Source organism: Trachypithecus francoisi, unplaced genomic scaffold (assembly GCF_009764315.1).
Source record: "Trachypithecus francoisi isolate TF-2019V2 unplaced genomic scaffold, Tfra_2.0 Lachesis_group8, whole genome shotgun sequence".
Taxonomy (NCBI): domain Eukaryota; kingdom Metazoa; phylum Chordata; class Mammalia; order Primates; family Cercopithecidae; genus Trachypithecus; species Trachypithecus francoisi.
This window is the reverse complement of record NW_022681473.1, coordinates 47356477-47382449: the sequence shown is the minus strand read 5'-3', so window position 1 is coordinate 47382449 and position 25973 is coordinate 47356477. Positions and strand designations below refer to the sequence as shown.

Here is a 25973-nt window from a genome sequence, read left to right as displayed (position 1 = left end):
CATTTACACTGTAAAGGTCTACTCAGGCTGCTACATAACCAATGGATTATATTGAGACTAGAGAGGAAGTGAAGAGGGCAGCCAGGTTATTGTGGTCATCCAGAGCAGCAGTGTGACAGCTTAGTCCAGGATGGTGACACTAGAGATGGACAGACTTGAGACAGGTCTTAGAGGTAAAGTGTACAGCTCTTCCTCATACCCAGACCTCTCCTCGGGAACTCCAGCCTCAAAAATCCCCCCGCCTAATCCACACTTCCATCTGGATAACCAATATGCATTTCAAATTTTGCCCAAACCTGGACACTTAATCTACTACCCACAAACCTAGTCTTCCCAACTCCATTCTTGCAGGAATCATCCTTAGCTCCTTGCTTATCTCACTGCCCACATGCAATCATGAGTAAATATTGCTAGCTCCATCTTGAAAACATATATCTAGAATTCAACCACCACTTTTCACCAGCTCCACTTACTGGGATTATAGCAATAGTCTCCTAATTGGTCTCCCTCCTTCTGCCCTTTCCCTCCAGTAACCAGCATGCTCCTGTTAAAATGTAAATCAGATGGTGATATTCTTCTCTTCTGCTCAAGCCCTCCAGTGGCTTTCCAGCTCAGAATATAATCTCTTTTCTCTCTCTCTCACCCCATTCCCCACTATCCCTTTTACTCACCCTGCTGCAGACATATGAGCCTCCTTGCCATACTTTGAATCTGCCAAACAGAGTCCTGCCTCAGGAACTTTGCACATGCTTATCCCTCTATCTGGCCCTACATATCTCCAGGTATCTGCTTCCAATTCTCTACATTCAGGTGTCTGCTAAAATGTAGCAGAGAGGCCTTCTCTAATCACTCCATAATCTTCGTCACTGTGTCCCCCTGCCTTGCTTTTTCTTCATAAGCTTCTAACCTCCTGGCATCACATACTTCCTTGTTATTTGTTCATTGTCTGTCACCCTGCTTACATTGACAATGTAAGTGCCAGAGTCTTGGTTTTGTTCATTGCTCTAGCCCCACACTTGGACTGGTAACTGGCATACAATGGATACCTAACAATATGTGGATTTCTGGGTGACCCCCTGCAGCTTGGGTGGGGTGAGGCCAGGACTTTGCTGCCCTTGCCAGGATTTAGAGTTACCATCACTGCTGCTCCATGACATAGACTTTACTGAATGAACAAATACAGGTGGTCCTATGGAGTAAAGCGAGGTGAGTACTTCATGAAGGGAGACCTTCAGCACCACTACCAGCAGCAGAGAAGTGAAGAAGGTAGGACCCCAAAAGACCCCTCGGGGTCTTTGTGGGAAGGGAGGACTTCTTAGGGCCCAGAACCGCCAGCTAGGATGCCTTCCAGAAGTTAGTGGGAAAGGCACAAAGATCATTCCTGCTTAAATTTCTGGTTTCCAGGAGGGGAGATCCAGGCAGGGATGTATGGCCAACGGAGATTCCTAGCCAGAGTGCTGAGAGGACTGTGTGAACTGCATATTCAGGAAGAGGTTGAGAGGCCCCCATGGGGGTGGCCTGTATGCTGAGGCTTGTATGGGAGCCAGAGTTCCCACATTCCATGGGGTAGTTGCCTCCTCCTGTTTCCAGCCTTTCCAGTGAGGCTGCAGGAAAGAGACACAGCTGAGGCCTGGAGACTACATGGGACTCTGTCAGGGCATGGTGCCAGGGACGAGTTGTAAGCCTGCGGGACATAGCATCCGACGCTGAAAGCCCCCTTGCTCGAATAACCCTACATCACTGCCTGAGGGCTTCCACATTCTTGGTCTCTTCAGACTCTCATCCCCACCACAATTACTCCAAGAAATTAGTCATTCCTAAATCTATAACTGGAAACTGAGGCTAAGGAAGGAGACAGGACTTCCACAAAATCACACAGTTGGGACACTCTGGAGTCTAGATTCAACTGGTCTGCAAATCGCACCCTCAGAGACTTCAGGTGAGATGAGGTGAGATTCTCAGGCCAGGTCCTGAAGTTTGCGACCTTGGCCAAATGTACTTTACTTGACTCAGCACCGCAGGTGAGGCAGAGCCAAGACCGGAGGAGAAGGGTTTTCTTCCCAGCTGAAGAGGCAGCTCAGCCTAGACCCCAGACATGGCACTGGACAACCCTGCTGTGGAAACGTGCAGATTTAGATGAACGGAATTCCTCACCTGGGCAGGATCCGAGTTTGGAGAGATTGGCGGGAAGCTTTAGCAGCAATCTCCGATTCCTGTACAACCATGGCGGGGTTTCTAAGCGTCTAGGGAAGAAGGACTGGGTCCACGACCTCCTGAGCAACTCCCAGGTCGGGGACTGGCGGAATATCACAGCCTCTACGACCCGTTTGTCTCGGGCTCTCCCACTTCAACTATCGGGGTTTCTCTGCCTGTTGTGCACTCGTGCGTTTCTTTGCCCCTGACACTAAGCTTTCTGCTTTCTGCGTGTCTCTCAACCTCTTTCGGTCCCTCTTTCACGGTCTCACTCTCTCAGCTCTATGCCCCTAATGCCTTGCCTCTGTCCAAATAACTCACGAACTGATTTCTACAGCTGCTCTACCCATGCGTTCCCCACAAATCAGGGGCGGAGGAGTATTAAAAGTCAGCTCAGAGGTGAGCGCGCACAGCCAGCGTTTCCCGCGGACACAGCAGTCGGGTGTTGGAGAGGTTTGGAAAGGGCGTGCCGGAGAGCCAAGTGCAGCCGCCTAAGGCTACTGGTCGCTCCCTCCCTCCCTGCCCGGTGGGGGACCGAGAGCGCGCGCCAGTGTGGAGGCGCGGGCTGGCTGGCCACTCTGCGGGCCCCTGCGGCCACCCAGGGGACTCCCCAAGCCCCGCCCCGCTGTATTCCTATTGGTCTCGGGCTCCCCCGCCCCTAGCTGCCAGCCTGGGCTCCGGGGCGTTTAGGTTACCACGGATAAATAGTCCAGGGCGCCTGGCGCGAAGCTAGGGGTGAAGAAGCCCTAGGGTGCTGCCGCCGTTTTCCTTGACCACAAATCAGGCGGGACAGGACAGGGAGGGGTGGGGGACAGTGGGTGGTCATTCAGACTTCCAGCACTTTACTATCAACAGCCGGGGCTCCCGAGCGGCGGAAAATTCCGGCCACTCTCTGCCGCTTGGGTTGGGCGAAGCCAGGACGGTGCCGCGCCACCGCCAGAATATGGAGCTACTGTCGCCACCGCTCCGCGACGTAGACCTGACGGGCCCCGACGGCTCTCTCTGCTCCTTTGCCACAACGGACGACTTCTATGACGACCCGTGTTTCGACTCCCCGGACCTGCGCTTCTTCGAAGACCTGGACCCGCGCCTGATGCACGTGGGCGCGCTCCTGAAACCCGAAGAGCACTCGCACTTCCCCGGGGCGGTGCACCCAGCCCCCGGCGCGCGTGAGGACGAACATGTGCGCGCGCCCAGCGGGCACCACCAGGCGGGCCGCTGCCTACTGTGGGCCTGCAAGGCGTGCAAGCGCAAGACCACCAACGCTGACCGCCGCAAGGCCGCAACCATGCGCGAGCGGCGCCGCCTGAGCAAAGTAAATGAGGCCTTTGAGACGCTGAAGCGCTGCACGTCTAGCAACCCGAACCAGCGGTTGCCCAAGGTGGAGATCCTGCGCAACGCTATCCGCTATATCGAGGGCCTGCAGGCTTTGCTGCGCGACCAGGACGCCGCGCCCCCTGGCGCCGCCGCCGCCTTCTATGCGCCGGGCCCGCTGCCCCCAGGCCGCGGCGGCGAGCACTACAGTGGCGACTCCGACGCGTCCAGCCCGCGCTCCAACTGCTCCGACGGCATGGTAAGGCCGGGACCCCAGGAAGTGAGGACGTTAGGGCGGCGCTCCGGATATCTGGGATGTGCTTCCAAGAGCGGGGAGCTGGCCTTGCGGGAGGTTTAGTACGGGATCCTTTCCAAGAGAGAGGACCCCCGTGTCCTGGGCAGCTGTCACTGGGGTAGCCTAATTGTTTTGGAAGCGTGAGGGCAAAGGTTCGAGCCACCCCGTTGGGGGCGGGATTAGAACACAGCAGCGCGGACGCGAAGATCTTTTTCTATACTTTTCCCTACTTCCAAAATATAAATTTGTGCCCCTTGGTGACTGTCCGCCCTTGGTTTGGCCCAGCATGTTGCAGACCTCATCTCCTACCCACCCGTAATCACCCCCAACCAGGACAGGTCTGGGCCCGGAACTCGAGGCTGAGGCTAGAGTTAGGGAGGGGGCGGCTACAGAGATTGGTGTTCGGGCCCCGCGCCGTCCCGCGGGCCTGACTCAGTCGCCCTTGCTGTTTGCAGATGGACTACAGCGGCCCCCCGAGCGGCGCCCGGCGGCGGAACTGCTACGAAGGCGCCTACTACAGCGAGGCGCCCAGCGGTAGGTATTCCAGGCTTCGCCCTGCTCGCTCCTCCTCCCCATGGCCTTCATGGAGCTGTCCTGGCCTCTCTCTATCTAGGACGCCCCCACCCCAACTCACACACGCCTATGTCCCGGGAGGTGGTGCAGGCGATGAAATACTAAGCAAGTAGCTCCTTCTCCTTTCGATTGTCCCGGACTCAGACAAGTCCTCAGTTTCCAATCTGTCTCAAAGTACTGGACCCAGGGGTGGGAGGCTTGTCGCGGCCGCACCCCTGCTTACTAACCGAGCCCTCCCCGCGCAGAACTCAGGCCCGGGAAGAGTGCGGCGGTGTCGAGCCTAGACTGCCTGTCCAGCATTGTGGAGCGCATCTCCACCGAGAGCCCTGCGGCGCCCGCGCTCCTGCTGGCCGACGTGCCTCCGGAGTCGCCTCCGAGCGGGCAAGAGGCTGCTGCCTCCAGCGAGGGAGAGAGCGGCGACCCCACCCAGTCCCCGGACGCTGCCCCGCAGTGCCCTGCGGGTGCGAACCCCAACCCGATCTACCAAGTGCTCTGAGGGGCGGGTGGCCGCCCACCCGCCCGAGGGATGGTGCCCCTAGGGTCCCTCGCGCCCAAAAGATTGAACTTAAATGCCCCCCTCCCAACAGCGCTTTAAAAGCGACCCCTCTTGAGGTGGGAGAGGCGGGAGAACTGAAGTTTCCGCCTCCCGCCACCCAGGGCAAGGACTCAGCGCGGTTTTTTCCACGCAGCACCCTTCCCGGAGATTCATTGCGATGGCCGCTCCGTGTTCCTCGGTGGGCCAGAGCTGACCCTTGAGGGGCCAAGTTCAGCTTTCTCGCGCCCAACCCCATGGGGGTGAAACCCTCCCAGACCTAAGCCCTGCACCGGGATGCACCGGTAATTTGGGGGGCGTGAGGCCCAGGTGCACTCCTGTCCCAAATGCAGCAGGTGTAACCGTAACCCACTCCCAACCCGTTCCCCGGTTCAGGACCACTTTTTATAATACTTTTGTAATCTATTCCTGTAAATAAGAGTTGCTTTGCCAGAGCAGGAGCCCCTGGGGCTGTATTTATCTCTGAGGCATGGTGTGTGGTGCTACAGGGAATTTGTACGTTTATACCGCAGGCGGGCGAGCCGCGGGCGCTCGCTCAGGTGTTCAAAATAAAGGCGCTAATTTATACCGCGGTGGCTCCGGCTTTCCCTGGGCATGGGAGTGGGATCCGGAGGAAAATCCGCAAACTGGGCCAGCTGTCCCTCAGCGACCCCTGTAGACGGCAGGCGGATTGCAAGGAGGAAGCCTGCTGCCTGGGGAAGGAAGGAGGGGTGCAAATTTCTCCAATACGTGGGGAAGTTCCTCTGACCTTGACAACATCACCACACACTTCCGTGGCTCTTATGGAAGGGTACGCAGGTTGATATGAGTATTTTTTAAACCCATGTCTGAGCTCACCCCCCAGAGATTCTGATTTAATGTTTCTGCTCCAGATACCCAGGGCCAGGTACTGGAATTTTTTTCAAAAGCTCCGCAGGTGACTCTGAAGTTCATTCAAGGCTGAGAATCATCCCCTCCATATACAGTGAGTGAACCCAGGTGTGATAACCAGAAGAACCACAGGAAGGTTGTGGCCCAGGCTTCACTTGGGGGCTTCGTGGGTATAGAAGATGTGATAGGGTGCCCACAGCATTCTGAGGAAAAGCTAAATGAGTGTAGAGATGTGCTGTAAGCTCTCTGGCCCTTACAGGCCATTAGTAATAGGTGTAAATGCAAAGAGGCAACATAGAAGGCCAGACAGGCGCAGACACCTCTACCCAGCACCTAGAGCACCCCTACTCTATCAGATTCCATAGGATGACAGGAGCCGGGATCCTGTGAGCAGAGCGGCATGTGGGTCAGCATCATCACAGGTGGCATAGGTACTCTTCATCAGCCTATAACTCTCTGAGAGCAGAGGAGGGGGCATTTATTTAGCTTGGGTGTTGGGGAGGGCTTTCTGGAGGAGTTGTCATTTGAGCTCTCTCTTAAGAAACAAGAGTAGACAATGCACTCACAATGCACACGTGTGCGCACATGCGCGCGCCCACACACACACAGGTACCTGTGCTTTCCCTTGGGTCCAAGGCCCCTGAGGGATGATCTGGCAAGGGTTCTTCCCCATTCACATACCACCTCCCCACTCCCAACACACATGTGCCATCAGGACCTCAGGACCTCCTACATCCCACCCACAGATGCTCTTCCTGAAAACCCTACAGGCCCACTTTCAAGGGCTTTGTTCGCCAAGTAGGGGGCCCTCAGGAATGCACGCAAGACGTGATGCCAGAAGGAGTATCCTCATCACCTGTCTGAGGATCCATTCTCTGCTCTCCCCAACACAGGGTCCCTGGGGAGCTGCCCAGAGCTGTTCTGTTACTAATGATCCTCCACTTGTCTTCTGGCCACTTCCTCACATGTCCCTTGGAATTCTTTATACTCTTTTGAGACCCCCTGGGGTCCATTCATGAATTCATTGATTCCACAGATGCCAGGTCTTGAGCTGGGTGAAAACAGAGACCGTTGGATGCAGCTCCCGCCCTTGGGAAGCACACAAACATTTGGGAAAGATGGGATCCTTTTAGCAGCTGGTTACATCCGGATGAATTAAGTGCTATACTGGAGGTGCACGTAGCAGGGGAACACCATAGAAGCAAAGGGGAAGGTTTCCTAACTAGTCTGGGGGAGATATAGACAAACAGGTAAACTTTAATGAGAATCTTGAAGGAGTTGGTCATGAAAGAGGACTCAGCGAAGGGGGCTACAAGCTGAGGAAACAGCAGGTGCAAAGATCCAGGGGTGAGAGAAAGAAAACTGCCTTTGTGGAACTGCAGATGCTCATGGGGAGGGGCCAGAGGAAGATGGAATGGCAGAGGCAGGACCACAGTGGACCTCATCTGGACTTCATCTTGAGGGCAGTAGGGAGCCACACAGTAATCTAAACAGGGGAAGGATACAAATAATTCTGCATTTTAAAAAGGCCAGTTTGGGCTGGCAGAATAGGTAGGAGAGAACACGACTTGAGACAGGGAGATCTTTCAGGAAGTCACTGGAGTTGCTTACAGGAGGTATGACATATCCTGAACCGGCCTGGGCCAAATAATGTGTTGGTGTTCAGGGTATAGCAGAGAACACTGAAGGCACAGTCTCTACCTTCATACAGCTTAAAATCCACTGGGGAAGTAGCCATAAGATGAAGAACCAAGTGAATAAATACATGTTATAAATGATGAGAAACACCATAAGGAAAGGAAACAGGGTAAGCAGAGGTGGTAATGCTGAGTGAGAAGGCAAGCAGGTCGACAGAGGAGGCAGAATTTCTGCACCAAGGGAAGCAATTCTATACATGAAGACGGTCCCAGGATCCTAGAGGGGGTCCGTGTATAATTAGAAGAAAGTACCCCTTCTCTCCTGGGACATTGCCCTGCACCAGGGATCATGACTAGGCAGGCAGAGAGCTGGCTGGACTTCAGCCCCTACTCACCTCCTCAGCTGGGTACACTTGTGTAGTGACAACCTGTGCAACTTCACAGCGCCTTGTGTGTGGAGGCCCTAGAAAGTGAAGAGGAAGGAGGAGCCTTGGATGACTCCAGGCTCTGGTTTGCTTCAGACGTGAGGCCATGGTTTGCTTCTGAGTAAGTGGTGGTGCCGTTACACAGATAGGGACCTCAGGAGAAGAAGCAGGTATGGCAACACATCTAGTGTAGAATACTTCAGGACAGAAACCTCATTCAAACTAGCCTAAACCCCACAAAAGGGTGTGTTGGAAGCTCATGGGGCAGCTCATATCTGGAGGTAGAGCTATAAGCACCACAGCATCTATGGACTTTGGGAGTTAGAGCTCCTCTCACACTTCTAGGCTGCCCACTTCATGTCTCTGCTTGGCTTCACTCTCGCCTAGTCCATATTGGTTTTCTCCAGAAACTCATGAGTTACCATGGATCTTACCATTAAACCCAGTTAGAAAATTCCCAGGCTTGGCGCAGTGGCTCACGCCTGTAGTCCCAGCACTTTGGGAGGCTGAGGCAGGTAGATCACGATGTCAGGAGTTCGAGACCAGCCTGGCCAACTTGGTAAAACCCCATCTCTACTAAAAATATAAAAACTAGCCACGTATGGTGACGCACACCTGTAATCCCAGCTACTTGGGAGGCTGAGGCAGGAGAACTGCTTGAACCCGGGAGGTGGAGGTTGCAGTGAGCTGAGATCACACCATTGCACTCCAGCTCTGGGCAACAGAGCAAGACTCCATCTTGGGGGGAAAAAAGAAAAGAAAATTCCCAGGGAAGAAGTCCAATTAGACCAGCTTAGGTCATGAGCCAGGATTTGAACCCAGGCAGAGGGCTCCAGAGACTGTACTCTTAGCTCCCTTGCTCTGTGTCTTCTGCAGAGGATGTCGGAAGAGAGGAAGTGAGAAAAGTCAGGCAGGAAGGGAGCAACTGGAGATTGGGTCACACCACCGAGGATAGGGTTTGAGGTCCCCTCCTAGCCTGTCCCTTACCTCAGTCCCCTCAAGGGGGGACAACTGGCTGAGCTTGACTTCACTTGCTGTGTAGATGGAACATCCTTTGCTCATGGAGTCATTTTACCTGTGTTGGATCTGAGGAAACACCACGGCCATGCTCTCCACAGAGACATATGTATATGTCTTTATACATATGTGCTCATACAAAAGCACATGTGTACCCAGAGCACACCACCAGAGGCTGATAGACTGTGAAGACAATAAAGTTTAAGCTTCAGTTCCCCTCTCTCATATGAGCCCCTTCTAAGGTCCTGGGGGAAACCCTAGAAATACGTCTATATGGTCTAGTTACTTTTTAAATTTGCCCAAGTAAATCACTTTTAACAATTGGTTATGACCATTGTCTCTTTCTATTCTGACCCTTGTGTTGGGTAGCATTTATGGGGATGTTGGGATCAGTCCTATCTAAAGGTATAAATTTCATTTGGGTTTAGTGGAATATATTTTAAATAAATGAAATATAAAACTAAGCAATAATGATGAACAATGATATAAAGTTAAATGATTCTGACATTGAGAAGACAATTAGAACCACAAAATTTATCTAGATCATACCAAAAAGTGGTTTATTAAAAGAAGAAGAGAATTTTATAATAGATTTATGGAAAAGACTCTTGCATGGTTTAATAATTCCACCAGTGAATAATGGTAAATTACATGAACACATTGGGAAAATATTTAAATTTTTTGCTGATCTGTTACAAACTACTGGCATCCAGAAAGATAGCATAAAATTCATAATATGCCACTACAACAAGACCTCAACATCATCAACACAATTTTTAATGAAACTTGTCAATTAAAAAATATTTAAAATTAGTCACCACACAAGAAAACTCAAAATGCCTTAAGTTTTTACAGCCCACAGATGAAAGAAACTTGATTGAGGTTTCCTCAAATTTGACATCAATTCTAAAAATGTACATGACATTTCCAATAGACTTGTGAGCCTGAAAGAAATTTCCTTAAATTATCAATGGTACAAAACAAGTTTTGATCAACCATGTTGAAGGAAAGACTGAATAATCTCTTTATTCTCTGTATAGAAAATGATATTATAAAACCATTGTCACATGAAGAAGCAATCAAAGAATGTGCAGCCGGATGCGGGTGGAAAGAGGTAGGCAAGACTGAAAAAGGCAAGGAAAAGGAGCAAGAGGTGGAAGGTAGATGGAATGAGGAGACGAGGAGGAAGATAAAGGCAAAGATGATGATGTGATAATGATGAAAAACAAGTTGGTCCTAGCTCCGTTTTTTTTTTTTTTTCCTCTCATCTATAAGGCATTTGAAACACCCGCACTGCACACAAGTCACTCCTATTTAAAAACATTCGATGAGAGGCTGTGCAATATTTGTTTTTATATTGCACAGGGTCACTTTTGTGCAGTTAATAACTTATTTTTTTCAGAGAACATGTGACAGTGGGTTTTAATTCATGTAGAACTTTCCCAGCAACAGGGGGAAGTGAGTCCCATGATATGTCAATGGCTACATAATTCCCTGGGATCTAGGCCTGGCTGTGTCATTGACCAGCTCTAAGATCTTGGGAATGGGACTTAATTCACCTGGACTTTGGCATTTACTCTGGAATAAATTAGTAAATGTAAAAGATATGTCTCAGTTTTGAAATTATTTCATAATTTGCTTAAAGCATTTCAAAGAAAGAAGAGATTATGAAGTAGATCTCTTACAGATAAGGGAACTGGGACCACAACAAACTGAGAAGCTTATTCTCAGCACAGGCAACTCAATTATAGCCTCCTGGTTAACTGGTCCTTCTTTCTTTTACTTTTCCAAATTTTTAAATTAAGATATAATTCACAGCCACAAAATTCACCCTTTTAAAATGCATAGTTCAATGGTTTGTACTATATGCACAAGGCTATGCAACCATCACCACTATCTGATCTCAAAGCATGTTCATCACTCCCGAAAGAAACCCATACGCATTAGCCATCACTCTTCACCATCCCCTTCTTCCTGCCTGCCCCTGGCAACCACTAACCTACTTTCTGTCTCTATGGATTTGCCTATTTGGGATATTTCAGATGAATGGAATCATGTATAAAATTCATAATATGCCACTGTAACTAGACCTCAACACTTAACATCAACATCATGTTTTCAAGCTTCATCTATCTTTTTTTTTATTTTTTGAGACAGTTTTCCCTCCTGCCCACCTCGGCCTCCCAAAGTGCTAGGATTACAGGTGTGAGCCACTGCTGGAGTGCAGTGGCACAATCTCGGCTCACTGCAACCTTCACCTCCTGGGTTCAAGCGATTCTTCTGCCTCAGACTCCCAAGTAACTGGGATTACAGGCACCCACCACCACGCTCAGCTAATTTTTGTATTTTTAGTAGAGACGGGGTTTCATCATGTTGGCCAGGCTGGTCTTAAACTCCTGACCTCAGGTGATCCGCCCACCTAGCCTTCCAAAGTGCTGGGATTACAGGTGTGAGCCACTGTACCCAGCCAGTTCATCTATCTTACAGCATGTAGCATACTTCATTCCTTTTTATGCTGAATAATAGTGTATTATATGGATATATCACACTTTTTAAATTCATTCATCAGTTGATGGTCACATGGGTTATTTCTACTTCTTAGCTATTAGGAATAATGCTGCTATGAACATTCAAGTACAAGTGTCTGTGTAAATGTATGCTTTCAATTTTCTTGGGTATGTATCTAAAAGCAGAATTGCTAGCTGTATCACAACTGCATGTTTAAATTTTTGAGGAACTGTCAAACTTTTTCCCAAAGCAGCTGTACCATTTTATATTCCCATCAGCAACATATAGGGGTTCCAATTTCTCCACATCTTTGACAACTTTCTGTTATCTTTTTTATTAGAAGTAGCCTAGTGGGTGTGAAGTGGGTTTTGAGTTGCATTTTTCTAATTACATGTCGAGCATGTTTTCATGTGCATATTGAGTATTTGTATATCTTATTTGGAGAAATGTCCATTCAAATTATTTGCCCATTTTGAACTTAGGTTGTCTTTTTGTTGTTGAGTGATACGGTTTGGCTCTGTGTCCCCATCAAGATCTCACCTAAAATTGTAATCCCCATAATCCCCATGTGTCAAGTGCAGGACCAGGTGGAGGTACTTGGATCACTGGGGGTGGTTCCCCCATGATGTTCTCATAATAGTGAGTTCTCAATGAGATCTGATGGTTTTATAAGTGTCTGATGTTTCCCCTGCTTGCACTCACTACATCCTGCTACCCTGTGAAGTAGGTGCCTGCCTTCTGCCATGATTGTAAGTTTCCCGAGGCCTCCCCAGCAATGCAGAACTGTGAGTCAATTAAATCTTTCTTTTATAAATTACCCAGTCTTGGGTATTTATTCACGGCAGTGTAAGAACGGACTAATACATTGAGTTATGAGAGTTCCTTACATAATCTAGATATCAGACTCTTATCAGATACAGGATTTGCAATTATATCTCCCATTCTGCGAATTCTTTTCACTTCCTTTGAAGCACAAACGTTTATTTTATTTTGATGAGGTCCAAGTTATCTACTATTCCCTTTTTTTCTTTTTTTGTTTGTGTTTTTGACATCATATCTAAGAAACCATTACTTACTTCAAGTTCTTCTAAGAGTTTTATGATTTTGGTCATAACATTGAGGAATTTCATCCATTTTTAATTTTTAATATGGTGTGAGGATGGGATCCAAATTCATTCTTTTGCATATGAATATCCAGTCGTTTCAGCATCATTTATTGAAATGACGATTCTTTCTCCATTGAATTGTCTTGGCACTCTTGTCAAAAATTAATTGACCATAAATGTATGAGTTTATTTCTGTACTCTCAGTTCTATTCCATTGATCTATCTATCTATCTTTATGCCAATACCACACAGTCTTGATTATTGTAGTGTGGTAGTTAGTTTTGAAATTGGGAAGTGTGAGTCCTCCAGCTTTATTCTCCTTCTTCAATATTGTTGTGAGTTTTCCGGGTACCTTGCATTTTATAATGTATCTTTAAGTAGTCCTGTGCAGGAGGTGATTTCAGTAGCTACTAACTGTGCCTGGTACCATCTGGGACCTATAAATCGGCACAGACATTTAAAGCAGGGTCTTGTTAGTACACAGAAAAAAAAATAGTTATATTGGAGGGAAGGTGATGATTTTTTAAATTTTCAGTCATATTTGATGCAGCTCGTGTAAAATAAATGTTGCATTAACTAAATATTATTCTGTAATTGCAAAAAAAGTTGCAACTGTTTTGTTGGCAAACTGAATGCTTCCAAATAAGTGTAACTTATTTTAAATCATTACATAGGTGTGTCATGCAGTTAATAAAAATATGAAGCTTTTTTCTGTATTTTTTTTTTTTTTTTTTGAGATGGAGTCTCGCTCTGTTGCCCAGGCTGGAGTGTAGTGGCATGATCTTGGCTCACTGCAAGCTCCGCCTCTTGGGTTCACGCCATTCTCCTGTGTCAGCCTCCCGAGTAGCTGGGACTACTGGTGCCCGCCACCACGCCCAGCTAATTTTTTTGTTTTTTTAGTAGAGACGGGGTTTCACCGTGTTAGCCAGGATGGTCTTGATCTCCTGACCTTGTGATCTGCCCGCCTCGGCCTCCCAAAGTGCTGGGATTACAGGCATGAGCCACCGCGCCTGGCCCTGTATTTTTTAATATTTGTAGTATATGTCAGTTTTTTAAAAATTTATATTTGGTCTTGAATCCTTTTCTAAGTCTAAATAAATATTCACTTTTGTACCCAACTTTGTATTCTTTTTTGCTTTCTTTTTTAAAAGAATCACCCCCAAAACTTCCAGGTTTCAGGCCCTACACACCCTCGACCCACCTCTGCATACTGACCATGCTCACCTGCAGGTTGACATATCCACAGGTGTACGCACAGGAGAACTTGCCAGGCTCTCCCTATCAGAGGAGCCACAGAGGGAAGACCTTTAGGGTAGCCACGAGTGTCCAGCTGCTTCTGGGAGGAGAACTCAGTGTCCTCTGCACAGTCCTGCTGTGAACATGCTTGCAGGAGGGCCTGCACCCACACAGCCTCCCTACCCATATGCATGCCTGACCATGTTCACCACAGCCATTATCTCATCTCACCCTTCCCAGCCTCCCTCCCACAGCCTGCAGGGAGAGGCATCCAGGCCTAGGGGCGGGGGGTGCAGATGCTCTGCCCCCAGGGCCACACTGACACCCTAAGGGGCATTGCTGAAGGATGGTAGGAGTCCATGAGGGAGAGGGGGTGTGAGGGCTGGTCACAGAGGGATGAGAGTTGGGCTAGGGAGCCCGAAGGGAGAAAAGGGAAGAAGAGGAAATGAGGTACCATGTCATTTAATCCTCATCAAACATTGGTCCCTTTATGGATAATGAGGAAATAGAAGCCTAGAGAGGGAATGGGACTAGTCAACGCAGCTAGTAAGCAGCAAAAATGGGATTTGTAACCAAGTCTGTCTACATCAGTGGTTCTCTGGACCGGAAGAGATTGTACCTCCCAGGGGACATTTGGCAGTGTCTGTAGACCTTTTTGGTGATCACGGCTGGGAAAGAGGCTTCTACCGACACCTAGTGGACAGAGGCCTGCTAAATATCCTGCAATGCACAGTACAGCACCCCACCCCAACCCTGGCAAAAGATTACATCTGATCCAAGATGTCAACAGTGCAGAAGTTGAGAAACCTTGGTCTAGACACCTTCCAAGAGTATTCTTCACCTTGGCCCCTTTCTGGACTTCCCATGGCCTAAGCCATCTTGGAGCCCCCTGCCCCAAAGTTTCCAAGAAGGAGCAGCTGTATACCTCACTGCAGCCCAGCCCAGGTTACCAGGGTCACCGCTCAAGTTACAGATCTGTAGCCAGGGTCACCGATTTCCCACTAAGGCATCTCTGGTTTCAATCTTCCCTGACCATTGGAGGGAGGTGGTATGGTCTGGGGATGGGATGCCTGCCACTCCCACGGCTTACCATCAGAGCAGGGCTACTACCCTTGAAGCCTTCTCGGTCAATACCCAGCTTAGGTTAGTTTCCAGCCATGGCCACAAGATGGCACCCCAGCCCACCAGGAGAGCTGAGGCTCTGGGCCTGGGAGAGCAGCATGGAGGATGTGCCAACCTGGACAAAAGCCTAGGGGCTGGACTTGGGCCAGTTCCAGAGCTTAGCAGGACCAGATCTAAGGCCTGCACGTGCCAGGTGGGAAAACATAGGCCAAACTTGGCTTCAGAACTCCCTTCACCATTTTTTTTAGTCCACTCCCAACACTAGCTCATATTCTAGCCTTTCCTACATGAAACTTACTGGAGCCCAGCAATCCCTTCTTGGGCCTGAACAAGAGAAATTCTAGAACTGAGGTGTTAAGGATACAGGAGTTATTATTATTACTCCAATACAGCGTAAAAACAATGGAGGCACAGAGAAATTGAGTAACTTGCTTGAGGTTACAGCTAGTCAGTAGTGGAGCTGGGATTTGAACCCAGGCAGTCTGGTGTTAAAGTCTGTGCTCTTAGCCACTGAACATACCACCCCACCAGTAGTTCACTGCTCCCATCCCCACCAGCTCCAGCTACCAAAGACCCTCTGGCACCAGACCACAAGCTTTCTTCTGCAAGGGAGGGGTAAATGGCTGCAAATAGGAGGCACTGCTCCAAAGTGGAAAAGGAGTGAGGTTTTCAGTCTAGCTGGGGGTCTGTGGTTAGTGTTTGCGGGTGAGAAGCTAGGGATTGGTTAGTAATTCCTCCTCCTACTTCCCCCCACACCTTCTACTTCTGTTTTCTGGTTTCTGTTTTTTGTTGATTTCTTCTGTGTTGCCCTCTTGGTTTTCCTAGGCTGTCTGCAAGTGCAAGCATTCTCGCAGTGTGAAGGGGAAGTGAGAGAAGAAAGTTTGATGTCCTGTTCAGGATACACAAGGGGGGCCATTCTTTGGGGCCTGGGCTGGGGGTGTGTTATCAGGGATCAAAGTGGGAATCCTAAAGTGGAACAGTGTGGAGCACCTTGGGAACAGCTACCCTCTCCTGCCGAGGAGCTCCTGTGTCTGAGTTTTCTCTGCTTATCTCTTGGGGGATTTTAGGGTGTAATGGGCTTTAGGGTGCAATGAATACCCTTTCACATTCCTTCTTCCTCCAACCCTGGCCTACCTCCCTCTTTCTAACACACTGTCCAGAGCCCCTAATCACCCAACCGTCCACCTACCAGGAGCCCCTTGTTTCCGTCTCTCTGTGACCCTCCTCAACTGCCTGGGTCACACTGCAGCCCCCCTTAGTATTCACCATGGGGTAGTGATGGAGCCCTGCACCAATTCCCTAGAAGACCTTGGGTAAGTCCCTTCTCCTGACTTGGTCTCCATTAGGGGCTCCATACTCCCACAGTCTCTGCCACTTGGGTTCTAGGATCCTGGCCTCTCTCCTAGCCTTTCTCAAATCATCTGGAACTAAGTGAGGATCTACTGTGTTCTGGGCACTCTGGAGGGAAGCAAACAAAAAGCCCTGGAGGAGCTGATGGCCTTTTTATGGAGATCAGATGAGCTACGGAGAAGATCAGGAGCCATACTCTGATCCCATGTGGTTCTGCAGGTGAGGAAAGAGGTGAAATCCTAGAACCCTATGGCTGGTAGAGTCCCAGAAGGTTTCTTGGGTGAGAAGAGGAGCTGGACATCTGGCTAGAAAGAAAGGAAGGTTTGGAGAGGCTGCTTTCTTGTCTCTCCCCATCTTAATTTCTCCCCGCTATGTGTGTGTCTGCCTCTGTGTCCACCTTTTTCCCTTCCTTCTGGATTCTCCATGTCTATTTCATCTTCTACCAATGTTGGGACAGAATTTTCTGAGAACCCATATCCTGGGGATCTGAATATGGGCCAGGCTGGTCCACACCAGGCCAGGCTTCCTTGTGGTTAGGAGATGGGAACTCACACTGGTCAGGGTGAAAGGGACAATCAAAAACACTCTCATCCCTGTATTACTCTGAGATTGAAGGGGAAACAGCTCCTATTTAGAGGAATCACACAGATCAATATCTGGAAGGAGGAGGTGCCATGCAGGCCCCAAACTCCAACCCTCTCTTTGTCTCCACCCAACTCTGCCCGTGTTTCTGACTTAATTTTGCCTCTCTATCTCTCCCCTTGTCCTATTACCATCTGTCAATCCTTGCCCTGCCCCTCTCCACTCCTCCAAGTCTTTTACCCACCACACACAGATTTTCCTGTGACTAGACTGGGATTCCCCTGACCAAGTAAGGAGAGCGATGTCTGTGGCACAGCTTTGTCCCCAGGCTCACGACAGCATCTGTGGGTCAGGGTAGAGGGACAGCTGTCTGCACAGTTAGAAAGTGCCAGCAGGTAATAAGAGCCTCGTATCTTCTTAATTAAATCGCCCTTTGCCCAGCCATCCTGTGTTCGATTGGTTTGAGCTGGGATCAATAAGCCTCTTTCCCAGCCCAGCCACCCCTGGAGCTGGGCCTGACCTCCCAGTCCTGCCTAGGCCCACCTGGCCACCTCCCCAGAAGGTTGGGAGCTTCTTAAGGCCAGAGGCTGGGTCTGGTACATCTCTTGTGTCCTTGTGCCTGGGACGGATCATGAAACAAGTAAGGAGTAAAGGAGTGATTGCTCTACTGAGTAAACGGAGGCACTAGCAGCAGGCATGGGCCAGGAAGGCTTTGAGGTTCAAACTGGAACTCCCACCCCCAGGACCAACTGTGAAGCTGGAGGAATCACAGCAAGCAGCTGCTCCCTCCCAGCCCCCAGACATAATCACGAAGGGCAGCTGAAGCCCTAGGAAGTGCAGGGTGGGGGTGTCAGTGCTCAGGGAAACTACGAGCAGTTGCTGCTTCTGACCTCTGAAGGCAGAAGGCCCTTTTCATAAGGGGTCTCCACCTAGGGATCCAGGGTTAGTGTGGGAGAGTCAGCGAGCTTGGATGGATGTGGCATTCATGGGAGACTCCCTCTGTCTGAAGCTGGAAAGGGCCCAGGGTCAGTAAGGAGTCCAAAGGGGTTAATAGGAGTCCAGGACTGATTGTTAGTGGAGGGCGTAGAGGATAACGTGGTGTGTGTGTGTGTGTGTGTGTGTGTGTGTGTGTGTGTTGGGGTCCATGCAAGATATTACCCATGGAAGGAACATGGGGCTTCCAGGTTCCGCAGGAAGGGTCGGTATTAGAGGATTCCTTGGAGCGGTCAGCACTGGTCCGGGCCAGGGTGTCTCTGATGACAAAACTCCAGAGAGCTTTGTCTCACCAGGGATCAGATGGTCCCTGGTTTGGAAGGCGAGGGGAGGGTGCCAACGCCCTTCTCACCTCAGTCTGACCCGGGGGCGCGGGCCCAGACGTCTCTTGGAGCCCCAGCCGCTGGAGTGGCGTTCCCCGAGGGCGGGGCGTGGGCGGGTCCCCCGGGAGCAGCAGGAGCCTCGCGGGGCGGGCGCCCCCAGCGCCGAGGTTGAAGGAGGCCGGGCTCGGTGCGGGGCTGGGAGAGGGGCGCGGAATCAGGGCTTTTTAGGACCCAGCGCGGCGCCTTCCTCCGGGGGCGAGTGCGGCTGCGCGCGCCGTGTGCCCGTGTCCGGAGAGCGGCGGGCTGGACGCGGACCGCGCGAGCGAGCAGGCGACGGGCGAGCAGCTAGCGGAGCAGCAGCCCCGGCGGCAGCAGCGTCGCGGCGGCGGCGGCGGCGGCCGCTCCGCGCCTCGCCTCAGCGGCCTCGCCGGCCTCACCTCGCCGCGCCCGGACCCGCCACCCCCGCCTCCCCGCCCGACCTCCGCAGCCCCCCGTCTCGGCCGGCAGCGCCCACCGCCTGCCCGAAGCGAGGAGCAGAGTGCGGGGCGCAGAGGCACCGGATCCAGTGCCCGCCGGCCCCGCAAACCAAACCTAGCCGGGAGAACCCCCGCCAAGCCCCGCGCAGCTCCGCGACCGCCGGGAGCTGTCCCTTCAGCACCGCCGCGGGAGCCCGAGTCCCAGCGCAGCCCAGCGGAACCCCAGCTGGAGCCCGGGCGCACCGAGAGCAGCGCTCGGCGTTAGCCGCACGAGAAACACCCCGGGTGCCCCTGCCCAGGGGGCCCGCCATCTCCAGGAGGCGGGGAGAAAGAACGAGGAGGGCGGGCAGGCAGGCGGGCCCGCCGCCGGGGGGAGCAGGCAGCCAAGCAAGGAGAGAGGGAGGGGGCCGAAGCCCGCCCTGCGTCCCGAGCTGCAGCCCGGCCACGCAGGGAAGAAGGCAGGCGGCATCCATCTCCCCCGCGCCGAGAGCGCGCCGCGGCGACCACCGCACAGAGGAGCGCGAATTTCCCGGCCCGGTCTCCTCCCCTCCCCCTCCCGGGGGCTGGCCTCTAGTCCGGCCCTGGGAGCGGCTGACCTTCCCCCCAAAAGCTTTGTGCCTATTTCTCCATTTTCCCGCGGAGATGGGAACGGGAGACCGGCCCCCCAACCCTCTTTCCCCTCCTCCGGGGTCTCACCGCTGAGCCCGCCCCCCTCCCTCTTTCCCCCTCCCTCTCTCCCTCCCTTTCTCCCTGCCTTCTTTCCTCCTTTGCCTCCTCCGCTGCCGGACCAGCTCCCTCCCACATCTGGCGCCTAGAGACCCCTGGGATCCCGCACACTCCCCTGGACCGGCACCCGACAGAAAGCGCCCAGAGAGGCTTGGCTCGCTCGTTGGGGTGGCCAGAGCCGCGGACCTCTGTTCCCCCCGACGGCTGGGGGGAGGGGGGAAGAGGCCGCGCGCCCCCCTCCCCGGCGCCAACTCCCCCTGGCGGCCGCTCCCATGGGTGTCGCTGGGCCGCGCCATGCCTAAGGGGGCGCCGCGATGGGCCAAGGGGACGAGAGCGAGCGCATCGTGATCAACGTGGGTGGCACGCGCCACCAGACGTACCGCTCGACCCTGCGCACGCTGCCCGGCACGCGGCTCGCCTGGCTGGCGGAGCCCGACGCCCACAGCCACTTCGACTATGACCCGCGTGCAGACGAGTTCTTCTTCGACCGCCACCCCGGCGTCTTCGCGCACATCCTGAACTACTACCGCACGGGCAAGCTGCACTGCCCGGCCGACGTGTGCGGGCCGCTCTACGAGGAGGAGCTGGCCTTCTGGGGCATCGACGAGACCGACGTGGAGCCCTGCTGCTGGATGACGTACCGCCAGCACCGCGACGCCGAGGAGGCGCTGGACAGCTTCGGCGGCGCGCCCCTGGACAACAGCGCCGACGACGCGGACGCCGAGGGCCCCGGCGACTCGGGCGACGGCGAGGACGAGCTGGAGATGACCAAGCGCCTGGCGCTCAGTGACTCCCCCGATGGCCGGCCTGGCGGCTTTTGGCGCCGCTGGCAGCCGCGCATCTGGGCGCTCTTCGAGGACCCTTACTCGTCCCGCTACGCGCGGGTAAGTGACAACTTACCCATCAGAAGAGCGGGGCGGGAAGGCAGCGTCCTGTGCCTCCCGGCGGGCAGGGGTGGACAGCAGAACTGGCGCCTAGGGAGTTCAGAATCGAAAGGGGGTGTGTGCGCATGTGTGCACATACCAGGGTAAGAGAGAAAGGGTGTCTGCCGGGGTTCTGGTTTTCTATGTATGTCAGTCTGTGTGTTGCCAAGTTTAATATGTATGAGTATGAATGGGTGTGTTTGTGTGTATGAGTAGATTGTGTGTGCATATTTACGTAAGTGTGGTGGAGTGTATTTGGGTGGGTAAAGTGTGGAGTGGGAATGAGTGAGCATGTGTGTATGTTTGAGTGTGCATGAGCGATTTGCCCAGTCAAAGTATGAACTGCCCTCGGGATTTTAGTGTGGGAAGGGAAGCTGGGAGCCCTTCCTCCTGTCCAGGTAAAGAGGCATCTGGAGCCAGCCATGGTCCCCCAAAAAGGCCTGAGGCCTGCTGGGCAGCTTGAGACAGCCACCCCCTCCTCAGGGAGCAGCCTCCAGCAGTTTTGAGGAGGTGGTCAAGAGGGCATCTCCATGGCTAATCTCCATGACTTGGAAGTTGGTGGAGGGCTGGGCTGTAGGGTAGGGGTGGTCCCTCTGAGCCCCTGATCCTGAGATCACAGCCTGTCCTTCCTCCTTGTCGAAAGGGGAGGGTGTTGGAGTGGGTCACTGGGCTTATGCCAGTGCTTCCTCTGGGACATTAGGTGGTGGGGAGAGGGAGTCCTTAAGGGGGAACCTACAAGGAGAAGGTGTGTGAGAGGTGGGTGTGTCTTCATGGGCCACTCCCCTTTAGCCATACCCGCTTGTTTCCAGGAAAAAAAGACACGCTGCTGCTGACCTTGGTCCCTCAGATGGCCTCTCTGGATCAGTTTCCTCATCTGTAAAATGGGGGAGGGGGCCTGGTGAACTCTCAAGGGCTTTGCTGCTGGACTATAAATGACTGAGCCCAAAACGAGGAACTGGTAACAGCCACCCACCCTGGAAGAGGCACTCCCAGCCTTCACTGGGCTCTGTCCTTAGAGGCCTAAAGAGAGACCCTAAGGCCTGTAGGGGAAGGGTAGAGTGGAGAAGTTAAAGGAGAGCCCCTCCTGCATCCATGAGCTGCCCTCACCCCCTACCAGGCAAAGCACTGCCTCTGCCCTGCTGTCTTTTACTTCGCATCTCTCCCCTCCTGCCCACTGGAGCCTAAGCCAGAGCCAGGGGAGAGGGCTAGGAAGCTGCAGAGGAGAGTGGAAGGAGGAGACTTGGGGGGCCCTCAAGTGCCCATGGGCAGAGAAAATCTGTGTTTAGGCACAGACCTGGTAGATCTGTTAACTGAGATCAAACACAATATGGCATGTGGGGAGTGGATAGTGGGTCAGTCTGATACCTTGAATTCTAGAACAACTATGTTTATGAGGAGAGGCAATAGGGAGAGAGCCAGGCCTGTGTTTTGCCACTGAGGACCCTGACCAAGGTCACCCAGGGAGCAAGAGGCCAAGAAGGACTCGAACTCAATTCTCCTGGGACCCTATCCTCCCCTGGGCTGGCTACCAGCTCCTGCCTTTCCCCAGAGTGGACTGGGACCCTCAGAGGGCTTCCCTCCCCTTCCCTTTCCTGTCAGAGGCCACTACAGCTAGAGGGTTATGTAACTGGAGGCTGTGGCTGAGCTGTGGGGAGGGGCTGGAGGAGGGGGATGGGAGGTTGAACCAGTGCATGTTGGGGTGGGGGTGGGCAGAGGCCTGGGTTACAGCAGCTGCCCATTCAGCCCACACTTGACCTTGGACAGCAGCTCCCCCACCAACGTTGGCCCCAGAAGCAAGGGTTAGGCCCAGTCTCCTGACTCCCAAGCAAGAGCAGGGTCCCCCCGCCCCACCCCTTGCACTCAGTGTTGGGGTTCTGATCAGTGTCCCGAGTTTCAGGGCAGGCAGGGGGCAGTGGGGCATATTCCAACCCCCTCCCTTGGCCCTCTCCTCCCACTGGACATTTCTAGGCTGCGGGTGGCCTTCACCCAAGGCAGACAAATGGGCCAGCTAGTGTGGTTTGAGGTTCTATTGGTGTGCAAAACCATACAGAAAAGTCTTGAAAAAAATCTCTGAAGTGAATACTCATTGAAGAGTGGACTCTGAGGGAAAAGAGTGGGCATCCGGTGGTCAGGGCGAGGCGGTACTGGGATAGGAGTGGGTGCTGGTGGATGCTCCCCTTCAGCCTGTCTGAGCCACCTTCTCTCCCCAGTGGCCTCCGAGGAAGGTTGTGGTCCCTTCCAGCTCCCTCAGGGAACAGTTGAGGACACTGAGGCCCATAGGGAGAGGGACCTGCCCAAGGGCACTCAGGAGCTGAGGAGGGCAAAGCGGGATTAGAACCCCGGCTTCCTGCCTGCCGCCCGGCTGGCCTAGCTGCATTGCGCTGCCTCTCTGCGGCTCATCTGCGCAGAGACCAGCCGCCTGCCCGCCCTCCTCCCCCTCTGTCTTTGCTCTGCCGCCTCTGCTGTCACCTTTGTTTACCCCTCCCCCGTGCCTCCTCACACCGGTGGGTCGGGACTCAAGTCGTTATTCTAGATTTAGACCAGCATGTTGTGTGTGATATTGCATGTGTGTATGAAGGAAAGGCTGTATGTGTGAGACAGGCTCTGTGTGAAAGAGATTGTGTGTGAGAGACTTGTGTGTGTGAGAATAAAAATGTGAGTCTCAGGGTGTGTGTGCGTGTGTGTGTGTGGTGAGACTGTGACTCTGTGTGAGCTTCCTGAGTCCTTGTGTCAGGGGTTGTGTGTGTGTGAGACTGTGACTCTGTGTGAGCTTCCTGAGTCCTTGTGTCAGGGGTTGTGTGTGTGTGAGAGAGGTGGATTCTGTGTTTTGGATGGACTGTGTGTGTGTGAGAAGGAGACTGTGTGGGAGAGAGTGTGTATAAGGAAGAGAGACTGCATGTGTAAGAGAGATGCTGTGTGTGAGGTTTGAGGAGTGCATGAGAGTCGAGGTGAGCGTGTCTGCATGAGTGTGTGGCTGTGTGTGGCAAGTGTGAAACTGTATATGTGGAGCTCGTGTGTGAGGCTGTGTGTGTGTGTACATGTGTGTACACATAAGGCAGGAGGCTGTGTGGGGTGGGGGTCCCTGTGTGACACTGTGTATGTGAAGGCGCGTGTAAGACAGAGACTGTGTGTGAGATCGTGTGTGTGACAGTGTGTGTGGCGTGTGTGTGGGACCTCACGTGTGTGTCAGTGTGCTGTGTATATGTGAGAGGAAGGTCCTGTGTATGTGTGCTTGAGGAAGATGAGATTCCAGAGCTGCCTCGTGCCCACTGCCTCAGTCTCTGGCACTCTGGAGTGGCCTAATTGAGGGCATTTCCTATCCTCAATAGAGATGCTGTTCTGCCCAGGCCACTGTCAGTGTGTGGGATGGGCGGTGAGGTCACTTTTCCCTGAGGAGCTGCCACCTACCCTGGGCCTTGGTGCTGGCCCTGGAGATAGCGGCTGCGTAGTCGGGGTGGAAGGGCCCATCTGAGTTCCTGAGGGGCAACAGTGCTAGCTGGGGCAGCTGCTCCCCTGGTCCCCTCTCCTGTGCTCTGGGCACCAGCCTGAGGGGATGAGGGGTTGGGGGGACGAGCTGGGACGGGGTGAGCTGCACGTGTGTTCTGGGGTGGGAGGTGGTGCCCTGACACACACAAGACAATGATGATGATGGTACAGTTTGGAAAGGCTATGAAGGGACTTCCTGGGGCCATGAGAATAAGAACTGCCCCAGAGGAGGTGATGCTGGGGCAAGCTTTGAGGGGCAGGGAGGAATGAACCAGGCAGAGGGCAGGGGGTCATAGAGGTGTGAGAGCAGGCAGGGGAGTGTTGGGGCTGCCTGGCTGGAAACCTGCCCTCCTGTCTTCCTTGGGGGCCAGCTCAGGTCTGAGGCTCTCAGCTTTAGTCTCTGATTTGCATGTCATCATCAGGGACATTGTTGTGTCCCTTCAGGGCCAGTGGTGGTCCTTGTGCTGCAGGCCAGAGTGTCCTCTGTGTGTGTGTGTGTGTGTGTGTTTGTGTGTTAACATCTGTTCCTGAGTCATTTGACCTTCCAAATGCCAAAATAGTGCCAATGGCCCCCAAGCTGGGGAAGCCCCACCTCCATCCACCCAGCTGCCTGCCTCTGCTCTGACCCTTGTCCTGTGTCTGTCTCTCTGTCCCGTCACTGCCTCTTTGGAACTTGATAAAAACTGGTTCCCCATCAGCTCCCTGGGAAGGAAATGTACCTGGTGGCAGGAATGAAACCCCCAGCCAGAGGCTTCTCTTCCTCCCTTGGGTCCCAGCTGACACAGGGCTCTTGGAGTCGTGGCTTGGCATGCGGAGGGCTAGGGGACAGAGCTGTTATCAGGGGATTCTAGGCAGTGCACCCCCTTACCTCAGAGCCCACTCCCCCAGGCCAGGGCCCCACTTGGAGTCATGGTACCGTATGAAGGAGACCCATGAGCAGTGGAGAAGGGGCTGGGTGTGCTCCCCTCCCAGCCTCCCCAAGGGCCCTCCACCACAGTGTGCCCCTGCTTCCCATCATCCTTGTGCGGGGTCCTCAGGTCTTTGAATGGTTCCTCCAGCTCTCCCCAACCCCCTCCCAGTAGTGCAAATCATAAACCAAGCGCCTCCTGGTCAGAGCCCTGCAGCCCCTTCACCGCTAAATGGAAATAATGATAGAACCGACCTCACGGGGTTGGTGTGAAGATAACTGAGATAATAATGCTTGGATAGCCCCAAGCCACAGGGTCTGGCATACAGTAAGTGCTCAATAAATGTTGGCTACTATTATTACTACTGTTGGTTGTATTATCATTTCCCCTCCTGTAGACTCTCTCCTCTCCCTCCACCTCCATGTTCACCATCCTGGCTCAAGCGGCCATGGTTCCCCTCAGGCCCACCTCCCCAGCAGCCCCCAAGCTGCTCTCCCACCTCCAGCCCCTGGCTGCTCCAGTTTATCCTCCACCTGGCAACCGCAGGGGTCTTTTCAACTCACAGACCTGTCAGATCACTGAGCCTGCTTAGAACCCTTCAGTGCTTCGCCGGCCCATAGCCCATAGTGTGGCTTCTCAGGCCCTGCCTGTTCCTCCAGTCTCCTCTGGCCTGACTGTCCCCATCGCTTACCAAGCCCCAACTACCCGGCCTCGTTTCAGCTTCTTGCATGTGCCAGGTTCCCCTGCCTCAGGGCCTTTGCACATACCCTGCCCTCTGGAGCACTCTTTCCTCTGGCTCACCCCTCTTTATCCCCCACACCCCACCTCAAACAGCAGCTCCTCAGTGATGCCTTCCCGGGCCCCCAGGCTGGGTTGAAGTCAGAACCAGGGCCCTTCCTGGGAGAGAAGCTCTCTGATTTGTGATAAAATGTTCATTAGCATCCTTGCTTGATTTGGGCTCATCTCTTCTCTATACTGTAAGCCTCTGGCATACTCTGTAGAATGGGAGCCGTTATGATGACAGATGAGGAAATTGAGGCCCAGAGAGGAGTGCGCTACCTGAGGCCCCTTGTGAGCGGGTTAGCTGAGGGCTGGCTCGGAAACTCCTGTCTCCTGACTATTGGCTCACAGGTGCTTCGTGTCACATTGCCTCAGAGCGTTTGGAGTCTGTGCTCCTTGACTCTGAGCAGGAGGCCTGGCCTCTGCCAGAAGCTTTGGAGGGGATTGGCTGGAGTCTCTCAAGGAGCAAGGTGGGGGTTGTCTCAGAGGTGGGGGAGGGGGTTCAGCGGGGGCTCATTCCAGGGTCCACTGCCCGGGCTGGGGATCTCAAGGCCTCCACGACAGCTGAATATAGTGC

The 25973-nt window shown here is 53.1% G+C and overlaps 2 protein-coding genes across 4 annotated transcripts in view; both read left to right on the top strand.

The window, feature by feature from the left end:
- Nucleotides 1–2629: 2629 nt before the first annotated feature.
- On the top strand, nucleotides 2630–5499 carry MYOD1 (myogenic differentiation 1). The gene is made up of 3 exons (XM_033206364.1): nucleotides 2630–3766; nucleotides 4258–4336; nucleotides 4621–5499. Exons 1-3 carry the CDS (start codon nucleotides 3137–3139, stop codon nucleotides 4869–4871), a joined length of 960 nt encoding a protein of 319 aa, XP_033062255.1. The 5' UTR covers nucleotides 2630–3136; the 3' UTR covers nucleotides 4872–5499.
- A 12910-nt stretch (nucleotides 5500–18409) lies between these two features.
- Nucleotides 18410–25973, top strand: part of KCNC1 (potassium voltage-gated channel subfamily C member 1) — a 47744-nt gene continuing 40180 nt past the window's right edge. For 2 of the 3 annotated variants that reach the window (XR_004435892.1, XR_004435891.1), the window contains exon 1: nucleotides 19562–20183. Coding sequence is in view for 1 of the 3 variants with exons in the window: in XM_033205685.1 (XP_033061576.1) it covers nucleotides 19614–20183 (570 nt within the window). In the remaining 2 variants the exon portion in view is untranslated. Of the gene's footprint in view, nucleotides 20184–25973 lie in introns of all 3 variants that reach the window. The other variant, XM_033205685.1, reaches the window with a different exon arrangement.

Coding starts and splice junctions, on each gene's coding strand:
- MYOD1 (XM_033206364.1), top strand. CDS start 3,137: ATGGAGCTACTGTCGCCACCGCTCCGCGACGTAGACCTGACGGGCCCC. Junction 3,767..4,257: donor CCAACTGCTCCGACGGCATG/GTAAGGCCGGGA, acceptor TGCTGTTTGCAG/ATGGACTACAGCGGCCCCCC. Junction 4,337..4,620: donor CTACAGCGAGGCGCCCAGCG/GTAGGTATTCCA, acceptor CTCCCCGCGCAG/AACTCAGGCCCGGGAAGAGT.